At 35.5% G+C, this 10,837-nt stretch overlaps 1 protein-coding gene across 2 annotated transcripts; it reads right to left on the bottom strand.

Moving 5' to 3' along the window:
• Window positions 1–1,987: 1,987 nt before the first annotated feature.
• On the bottom strand, window positions 1,988–4,711 carry LOC133297086 (transmembrane 9 superfamily member 12). 2 transcript variants are annotated; one of them, XM_061496149.1, is made up of 2 exons: window positions 4,025–4,711; window positions 1,988–3,940 (listed from the first exon to the last, which is right to left on the bottom strand). In XM_061496149.1, exons 1-2 carry the CDS (start codon window positions 4,151–4,153, stop codon window positions 2,183–2,185), a joined length of 1,887 nt encoding a protein of 628 aa, XP_061352133.1. In that variant the 5' UTR covers window positions 4,154–4,711; the 3' UTR covers window positions 1,988–2,182. The 2 variants fall into 2 exon arrangements, with proteins under 2 accessions (XP_061352133.1, XP_061352132.1); XM_061496148.1 differs by having other exon boundaries at window positions 1,988–4,239; window positions 4,616–4,690.
• Between the last annotated feature and the right edge of the window lie 6,126 nt (window positions 4,712–10,837).

Genomic DNA, 10,837 nt, shown 5'->3' with positions numbered 1-10,837 from the left:
GCATTTGTTTACATTTTCCACTGATGTTTTTCTGACTATATTTTCATGTCATGGAGTTTGTAACATATAAAAAAATTCTTTATGTTCATTGGTACTTGTTCATTAATATTGTAAAATGTTTACACTAACTGTGGATAAAATGGAAACTCATGTTGAAGCTGTGTTATTAACTAGGTGTATGTTCTGCTCCACTCAAATGCAGGCACTTACTGCTGATTTTGAAGTGTCGGAAGGAATATATTCATGCTAACATGTATATTTATTTCTTGCCAGGAATATATTTTTATGAACAGCTCCTAGACCCCAACCAAGCAATTGCAGGATGATCGTGTCTGCAATTATGCAAAGGAGCTGACTATATATTATCTTTCTTTCCGTTTTGGAAGTTGTGTTTAGAATATGCTGGTTTGAGATAGTAAATTGGCCTATATTTGGTTCTATTATATTAGTCACTCTGCCTTAATAATTATAGTAATTTTTAATTTTTTGGTATCTTTCTTTTCTAGTACAAGCTGTTGGAAGATCCGCCATCACTTATTTTGTTTTGATACATGCAGGCATTAGGGGAGTCTTTGGATTCTACAAAATCTTTTGCCTTTTTCGATGGTCTCCTTATCAATGACTAGACTCGTTCTATCTTAAATGGTGACTAGGGTTAGTCTTATTAAAAAGATATAACTCAACTATTTGTAAATTCTAAGTGATCCATTTTTACTTAGAATAATTTTACAAGTGTTTATAAATTCTAAGGGTCAGTCTTATAGATGTTAGGTCACTTCATAAGATAAAACAAATCATTATTGAAGTTACATTTAATGATATTTATATCCATTTCCCCCCTAAATTTTATTCCTTTTTGTTGGTTTTCAATTATGTGAATTTAGCCACAAGGTGAATGTAATTTTTTTTTTTTAACAAAAAATTCATTAACATAGCCATGGTTAAACCATGCTAAACATAACTAATAACCCTAACTAAACAATTGTTACCACACTCAAATAAAATGTGGCCAAATAAAACAATAAATATGACTAAAATATTGCTATGCCACAATTAGTCACTTCGTAAAAGGTGTGGTTGCTCTTATTATCCACGCTTTTAAAGCAATTTAGCCACGTCTAAACACCAATTTTTTTGTAGTGAAAAGATTATAATTTTTTATTAAAGAAATTACTCTCTACATACGAGTGTAGCCTTTTAGGAGTGAACCACAAGCCCTGTAAATGCAAACATATTTGAGATTTGAGATCGGATGCTTCAACACACATTCATTTGTTTTTTCTCTTCTCTTTCCATAGAATATATCAGCAAGATAAAATTTTATACCAATAAAATTTATTAAGAAGGAATTGGAGAAACAACCCAGTCAAAATGTTAGACTGAACTGCATCCCTAAAGAAAAACTGCTACTCACCTTTAAGTATCTTACGGATTATTTACAATACTGCCAAAAAAAGTTTGCGCTACATGCATTATAATCTAGCCATGTACTAAACTCTGTCGAAAAAAACCATGGCTAAGTATAATATACCAAAAAGTTGAACTCAGTTTTAATAGACGTAAGGCTGAGTGCTATAGCAATTCTACATATATTTAACATTTTCCATACCCAGAAGAATATTGACTCAAAATTACAAGCAGCCGGCTATAAAATAAAATAAATAAAAATGAAACAATAGTATAATACAAAGCCCAGATTGTGGACAATTAAGTTTAAATAAAGTCCTTTTAATAGTGTAACAGCAAGTCACTTTCCCTTCCCTTGAATGCTAAGAAAACTTAAAAATTGAAAACCCAGAAGCACAGTGAAAATCACAACGAAATCTGAAAGTATCCATCTAACATTTTTCTATAGTACTGAAATTAGATGAGACAGTTTGAACAACTATAGCTTCCTAAAGCAACTTAATTAAACTGAAGTACTTGAAACATAATGAGCTCAAACACTAGTTGAGTACTTGAATGAGTAAACTACTTTGGGAGACAGTTTGAAGGGGAACAAACTACAGATCACATTGCAGTATAAAATGGATAACAACTATATAAGGCAATCAATGAAGCATCCGTTGCCCCACTTAAAATTCTGCGACGCAATCAAGCTAGACTTACAAAAAGAACTCAGCAGATGAAGTTATATCAATTTGATCTTTTGCTTAGTTAATGAGAGATAACATTAAGAACCTCAATCTATCTTTACTGATGAGAACAAGTAGTGAACAAAGTAGAATGACATAAGGAAGCCAATCGTGCCAGTCGACAACATGATGGCAACTGCCATGAGTAGTGAATAACCCAGGTAAAGGGTAGCTGAGACAGGTCCACTCAAACTCTGCAGGTCGAAAACCAAGTAGTTAATGGAGTACAAGAAGACATATAGAGCAACAGAACCTGAAGCAAAGAATGCCTTCCACCACCACCGCCAATCTTCCACACAGAGATGCATGTAGGTGAGGACCACTGACACTTCAGCACAAACAATAACCAGCAAGAGAAGAACAACCAAAAGAAAACCAAACACATAATAGAACCTCCCAAGCCAAATACTGGAAAGAATAAAGAAAAGCTCAATGAAGAGGGTTCCAAATGGAAGAGTTCCAGCACCAAGAACAAGAAGCCATGATGGATATTTACGTGCAGGAATTTCCCTTGGAATCTGATTAGTCCGCACAGGATATTCAATTGGCTGAGCTTTTGTCCCCATAAATCCTCCAATGAGGGTAAGGGGTACTGAAATGCAGAACCAGAGGAAGAACAGCTCGAAATACAACGAAATTGGTAAAGCCCCAGTACTGTTGCTACTCCATAGAATAAAATTTAGTACTGTAAGAATAATGAAAGCAATTCCAGGAAAAAAACATGCAGCAGACCAGGAAATTGATCTCCACCCTTCTGGAGTTCCCTTAATGGTTCTCCAGAGACGTACACTGACATAGCCAGCAACAATTCCCAGGATAAGGTATAAAATGATCATCCCTGTTAGTAGCATTCCTCTGGATGCTGGTGACATGAAACCAAGTGCAGCGAACACAATAGTAACAGCAGCCATTCCAAGAATCTGAACCCCATCTCCAACCATCACACAGAGAAGCTTTGAGCAATCAGGCTCCCTAAATACATCACCCACCACAAGTTTCCATCCAGAAAGCTCCTCGTTCATCTGAGCTTGTGCCTCTTTGTCCAATTCCTCATACCTTGTCAAGTCCCTTCTTACAGTTCTTAAGAAAATAACAAACACAATACCAGCAAGGAAAAAAATAACCATAAGTGAATTCAGGATCGAGAACCAATGAACTCGAGAACCCTCCATCTTCAAATAAGCATCCCAGCGTGATGGCCATCTTATATCACTTTTCACAAACTCAACCTCGTATGTAAATGATACCCTTTCTTGCTCTTTTATTACTTGATACTTGTCAAGCTCATTTGGGCAGCTTATAGCAGAGACATTATCATACATGTGAAGCTTTGTCATGACTTCAGGATCAAATTTAATACTACAAGGGACAACCTGAAAACCAACTATTTCATATCCAGAAGCCTTCTTCTTGTCAGCTTCAGTAATAACACCTGGACCTTCCTCCCCAGTTCCAATAATCTCAACCCCACTTCCTTCATATTCATGAACCAAGACAGTGAACTTGAGGTGGTTAATGATGTAATCAGCAGCACCACCATCGGATGGAGTGTACCCAACAGGGAACCCTGTCCACTGGATTTTAACCCCATTTTGAGTAGTATACCTCATAACTGGCAAGTTGTCAAGGATCATATTCACTTGATACAGATCACGCGTTCTTTGTTTGAGTAGCTTAACCTCATGCTCATTCAACGGCAATGTCGTGCAGAGGTAGATTGTCTCATTAAAATTCATCCGAAAACGGTATGGTGAGTTATCAATCTGATCACCCATAAGGAGTTCTCCAAGATTCTCAGCACTTTTCTTTATGCCACCAAGGGGCGGGCAGTAAGGGAGGCTGTAGTAGCTGAAGGGAAGCTCAGTTTCAATAGAGGTCAATGAATTAACTTTGGCATATATAGGATCTTTATCAGAATAAGTGTGCATATAGCTTCCAGGCAGATAAAACCCATTGCTAACTTGAGCAAAGACAATGACAGAAATGAAAACCCAACATATGAAGGGTTTTAACTCCATTTCCTTGAATACAAGACAACAAAAGATGTTCAAAAGTGTTCTTCGAATCTTAGCTAAATCCAACAGTGATGCATTCAGTACCAAATCTACATAAGAGTAAAAATTTCATATTAAGGTACCCAAACTCAAGCATATAACATCAAGGGTTTCAAATCAGATCCATTTATTGTAACACAGATCAGCCTTATGAAAAAGCCAGAAGCAGATCACAAAACTAAATTATGGGTCCTACCCACAATCCATAATAGCAAAATCATCAAATTAAACGACGAGAACAAGAACGATAACCTATGAAACTACACTTTTATGTAAACGACAAAAACCCAAAACTACCCAACATGGTAACAGCAAAAAGATATCCAAAAAAAAAAAAAAACCACAAAACAATTCAATCAAAACGAAAGCACGACGGGTAGAGGGATCCAAAATTCCTACAAAATTAAGAAGAAGAAAAACGCAAACCATGAGATCTGGATACGGCGTCGTTTCTCCGCTAACAGAAATACATGAGTGATTTGAGAGAGTTAAAGAGTTACAGTTCGATGCTAATTATATAGAGAAAGAAATGAGAGACCCACCATAGATATTTGGCGATACACAGAAAGAGAGAGAGAGAGACTCAACGTACCAGATTCTTCTAGTTCTAATCGTAGTCGTAGGAGTGAGAAGGGAACAAAAAGAGAGAGAGAAACAGAAATGCAACGGTAGGAGCGTTAACAGTAGCATTCATTGGGTTGGGTTAGGAATATATTAATTGAATGCTATGGTCAAGCCCATCTATACCTCCCGAAATATATACTTTTAAAATATGAAAATATTAATTATCTGATTATATTATTATTTTTAATCAAATTTTATAAGTGACAAAAGCCATTAAGATGATAAATAATTATACTGAACGATTAGATCAATAAAATAAACATTTTCAATGATATATATATATATATATATATATATATATATATATATATATATATATATATATTCGTCATTTTAAGAGAGATAAACACAAGAAACTATATTTTTATTTAAAATTTAAGTTAAAAAAAATTACTCACTTTCTCTCCCATGATTTTCATTCCTTGTGTCTCTCTCTCTTAAAATGACAAACACCAAACCCATATATATATATATATATATGTATATATATATATATATATATATATATATATATATATAAGGATTTAGTGACTTTGAGATTTAGAAAAAAAAATACATAATATTTTGAAAAAAAATTCCCCTTGTAATAGAAAAATAAATTTTTCTAAATATACTGATTTTTTTTAAAAAAAAAAAATCCTAAAACAAAGTCATTAACAATATGTGATGAAGTGGAAAAAAGAATGCGAAGAAAATTCCTATAAGGTGACACTGTCAGGCAAAGTTGAACCCATCTTGCGGCTTGGAACCAAATTTGTTAATCGTGTGCTCTTGGTGGATTAGGTGTAATCAATCTTTGAATGCATAACGAAGCCTTTATGCATAAAATGGCTTGGAATCTTTTATCTAAACCTCATGACCTTTGGACCTGGTGTTATAAAACTCGACTCGGTTATTGAATCAAATAGAGCATCGGATCACGGGTTCAACCGATAGGTCACCGGTTCAATCGCATAAACCGGCTAAATTTCCGAATTTAGGCCTTGATTTATTACAAATCTGCACCATTTTAATTTATGGGCTTTTTTCGTAACTAATTTATGGACTTAAAACATAAGACCCAAATCAATAAGACTTATTTGGCTTATAATAAATCACTTCAAACAAATAAATTATTAATGGTTTATGTGCTTCAAACATAAATTACCCAGCCCATAAATCGTTAAATCACTCACTACAAACAAAAAAAGGAAAGGAAAGGCCAAATGCCTCTCTATTTCTCATCCTCTTTCCAAACTCTAAAATTTTTCATTGACCGCAGCCCCTTCTAACCCAAAGGAGAATATCAACCAATCAAACCTAGCCTCTATATCGGTCACGCAAAGAAAAAAAAACCAGTTTGTCTACAATATAACTTTGTTTGCTGTGAGTTTTATCCATTACTTCTTAAGCAATCTTTATCCCTGTTCGCAACCACAGTGCCTAGATCCACCACCCACCGCTTAAATTCGCCATAGCAATCCTTTGTTGTTGTCCGTCGTGAGATCCAGTGTCGTTCATTATATGGATGAAGATGCAGAAGCAAGATGGAGCCAGATCTATACCTTTTTCTTTTTTTCTTTCAAAATCATATATTGCATCCAATTTTTTCAAACCAGCAGGTCACCGAATTTCATGAAAATCGATCGAGTCATACCGGTTTATACCGGCTCACACCGGTTCTACATCATATATGATCCATTAAGCAACTCGAACTGGTTACCTGATCGGTTCACCAGTTTACAGTTTGAACTGGCCGGTTCAAGCCAATTTTTATAACATTGTTTGGGCCTGTATTATAATTGGAAAATATGGTCGGGACAGAGATCTTAATTGTGGAATATGTGTGAAACCCACTAAACCCCCTCTCTAGAAGGGATTGGGCAAATGTTGGGTCGTTTTTCTTCATGGAATGAGATGGGAAGTAGGAAATGGAAAATCTGTGAAATTTTGGGAGGAAAACTAGCTTGGCTTACCTGATAAATTATATAGCCTTGCTATATGTCCTATTCCTCAAGAAGAAATCCAACGCACAATGTCTGAATGTGTAACAGCCTGTTACGTACTGGTATTGTTAACATTAATTATGATACTAAGCGCAGTTATACTCACAGCAATTTATTTATAAAAATGCGAGTAAACTTTTTCCTTTTCATTACGCGAGCATTTAAAACAATAATAAAGCGTAATGAATAAAAACTGTGATTATAACTGAAAATTAAACGCTGAATAATTAAAACAAATGCCTAACTATCATATAATACTTCTCTCAAGTCACTAAGGAATTCCCATAAACTCACTTAGCCAAAATCTCACTTTTACGATTTTTATCTATCTGAATATGGTTCAGTACTTTGGATACTATAGAAAATCCGCTTGTCACGAACCTATCATATTTTAGTATGTTATTCTAGACTTAATTATATTTCCAACAAGTTATCACACGCTCCAAAAAATTCTCGTTTGCTCCGGTTATCACCATTTGAGGTTGGACAAGAAAAACTACCAACCAACCTCAAACAGGGCTCCAAACAGCCCTCACTCTTTCAATGATTCTGGACAAACCACTCCACCAATTTCTCTCAAATTTTTATAAAGTAAACTAAACACCTTAAGCTTAAATTTTACATATCATGGGCCTAATTTGACTAATAATTGAGGTGGGAAAATATTTCCCAAAAATAGGTTTTGACAGCCCCAAGTGCAGGGGATTTGTGGACAGTCCTCACTCTTATGCCTCTACAGGTCTGCGTACTACTCCAATAGTTCTAAAATTTTGACACAATGTAGTTGACATCTCAATATTCAAAATGGTGTATGGCACGTCCTTATTAAACCTCTGTGGAGGGAGATACGGTCTCCCAAAGTTCACCCAAAATGTGCCATTTTATAGAAATTTCACCAACATCTCCTTTGTTTTTCCAACCTATCCCACTTTATCAAAAGTGTGTTATCTATCATCAAGGGTACCTAATAGACACGGGTGGCACTCAAGGACTAGCAATGTCTTGGTTCTCTTACAACCCTTAACATTTAATGTCCATTTACTCAATATATATAATTCATGCTTACTTTCTCAAAGTTGAACTTATTTCAATCACATTAATCCATTTGCATGCATCTTTAAACATACGCATAATCATAATCATAAAATAGGCATATTTCCCTTTCATCATATGGCATACTTCAATATTACACAAGGTTCAAATATTACAAATTACAAGTTCTCCAATGAAACATAATACAATTTAAATCTCCAATTACAACATAATAATTCCTCAAATAAAACATGGTAATCATCAACTAAACTTAGACAAAATATGACATGAACAAAGATGACAATATGAATAATCCTAAATCAACATACACTAAATCAACATACAATGTTCATGTCCTAAGTCTAGCCTAGGCCAAGTGGCCTCAAAATGCAAAATAGCTCTATGTCCATAAGCTCATCATACGGGCCTCTTGCCCGAAGCTCCTGCCCCACTGCTACTACTTGAAATAAAGTCTCCAAAATGGGGTGAGATATACGGATATATCTTAGTAACCCATAGGTTATGGAGATTACTCTGCCCAATGGCTCACTCAAATGCATATCAATAATACATTACAACAACCAAAAAGGGATAAAGTAAGGGATTTAGTGAAGTAGGGAAGCATAGGGAGTAAAAATACGATGAAGCTGGAATGGTCGATGCCGAAGCCACGCAACATCGGCCTATTGCCTCGACATATAGCCTACAGGTTCTCATCCTAGGAAGTGTTCTCAGAACATCAATCAAGGCATCCTCCATCCATATACACCCGAGACTTTCCTAGAGTGCTACTCAATGGATGACACACTATGACCCCAGGTCAACTGGAACTCCTTCACGGAGATATATCCAATGGAAGTCCGTAACACCCGAAGGCAACAGTCTACTGGCCAAAGACACGGTACATCATATGTACCACTATACATACAATAATGTATGAATATGTTATAATATACCATTAACATACACCTCCAACCACTACCCCCAAGGGGCATGGTGGAGCACAGATGAGGACTAAACCCCAATAACAAAGGATTACCTTATGAAAACTCCCTCTTTTGGTAGCTCCAATTCACATTACCACCGAGCTTGATCCAACAAGCAATGCCTACACATAGGCCATTTCCATTACAATTATAATCAACCAAGACATATACAGATTATCCCAGTATTCATGCATATTTATATAATTACTTACCACAATCATTTTGGTCAAGGACCAAAGGCAACCCACCAAGCTCAATGCTCCAAGTTTAAGTCCATGGGAGGCAATCTACAATAATCACACAAGGATCATCAATCCAAGGTGTAACCGACTAATCACAAAGCACCAAAGTCCACCCCCCACATGTATAGATTCAACCATATGGCCTAAAATTACCAAATCTTTTTCTCAATTTCATTTCAATGTTCTATTAGCTTCCTAAGCTTCTCACATCACCGTTTAAAGTCCTTAATTCCATGCCATACCATCATAGCACCATTTTCCCTTAATTTTGCCCTTCTTGGCCGAATTGCCCACGCACACACATCACCTCATACTTTTCTTTCCAATTCAATGCATCAACTCAACACACAACCTATTTAAATACCATTCATATTCACACAACATCTATTACATAATTTTTGCATCATCAAACCCTATATGCCCTACAATGACCGAAATCTTCATGGAAGCATACACCAAGGTTTTCAATTCAATTCAACATTCCCACACACCATACAATCCTATAATCAACTCATACAAACACTTCACAACTCAATTACACAATCCTACAATATATCAATTTCACAAAGTGTTGAAATTCCAACTCAAAATTTCCTAAGTTATTCAAATATTTTCTCAATAATTTTTATGGTTTCTATCACTATAAAACATCATTCTAAGCCACTTTTATCTAATACACATTTTCCATTTGAGCTCTCTAACTATATCAATCCATGCACAATAGCTTTAGGTCACCAAATTTAAATCTACCAATTCAACCAATTAAAAGTATGAAAACTTACTCACAAGCAAGGCCTAGGACTCCTCCACACAATACCCGAGCATTGAAGGATCAATCAATTCCAAGAACACCCAATTTTCCTTCAATGGCCGCGGACATGGGTGTGGATTTTCTCTCAAATCACTAAGTTTCAAGGGTTAAAACTACCATGGTAGTGTTTAGAATGTTCTTTACTTAAAGTTTGATGTAGTGAAAGTTGGATTTCGATGGAGATTTGAGTGAGTTTGGAGCAAAGGAAAATTTGAACACAAAGTTGCACAACAATGAGGGGGGCTCAGTTTTTGGAGAGAGAAAGGGGTGAAGATGATGATAAATAGTGCACTAACACATGTGTTTTAAAGTCACTTAAGTGGGTGGGTTTCACTGCCACCTCACGCGATTCAAATTAATTCAATTCTCCCGCTTATTCCACTAAACGTCCATAATTTCCTAAACTATTTAGAAACTTCAATTTTTAACATTAATCATTGTCCTTTAATTGTCCTTCATCAGATGAGTCCATATTTTTTCAATCGTTCGAAGAAATCACAGTTTTAAGCTGTTATGCGCGTTGTTGGCACGCTTCCCCAAACACTCTATTTTCCATAAATTTTCACCAGAAATCATATTTCATAGTCCTATGTACCATTTATAACTTATTTCTAAGCCTAGAACTCAAAATTCGTTCGGTACGCTTTACGGTGCAATTGTACTGCGATATTTTTACCCGATAAAAATACTATTCATCAAATTTTCAGAAACTTGCCTAACCATTCAATTTTTTGTTCTGAATCTATTTTTAGGGTTCGTTTTCCCATTTGATTCCTCCTACTCAATTTTCCTTTCCTAGGGTTACGTGTTTGGCAAATTACCATTTTACCCTTCTTATGAATTTTAACCCGGAATTCAGGATTTTCACTAATCTTACACTTTATTCCATATTTTAATACATAAATATATGTTTTAGAAATATGAGGTGTTATAGAATGCACTTTGCAATTAAATGGTGAGTGAGACGT

This window comes from Gastrolobium bilobum, unplaced genomic scaffold (genome assembly GCF_033153095.1).
Source record: "Gastrolobium bilobum isolate Gb01-03AN ecotype WA unplaced genomic scaffold, APGP_CSIRO_Gbil_v1 utg25468, whole genome shotgun sequence".
In the NCBI taxonomy this organism is placed as follows: Eukaryota; Viridiplantae; Streptophyta; class Magnoliopsida; order Fabales; family Fabaceae; genus Gastrolobium; species Gastrolobium bilobum.
The sequence above is the reverse complement of the archived record's forward strand: the minus strand, read 5'-3'. Positions and strand labels throughout refer to the sequence as shown.

Bases quoted from the DNA above. Each gene is read 5' to 3' on its own strand.
- LOC133297086 (XM_061496148.1), bottom strand. From the start codon at position 4,153: ATGGAGTTAAAACCCTTCATATGTTGGGTTTTCATTTCTGTCATTGTC.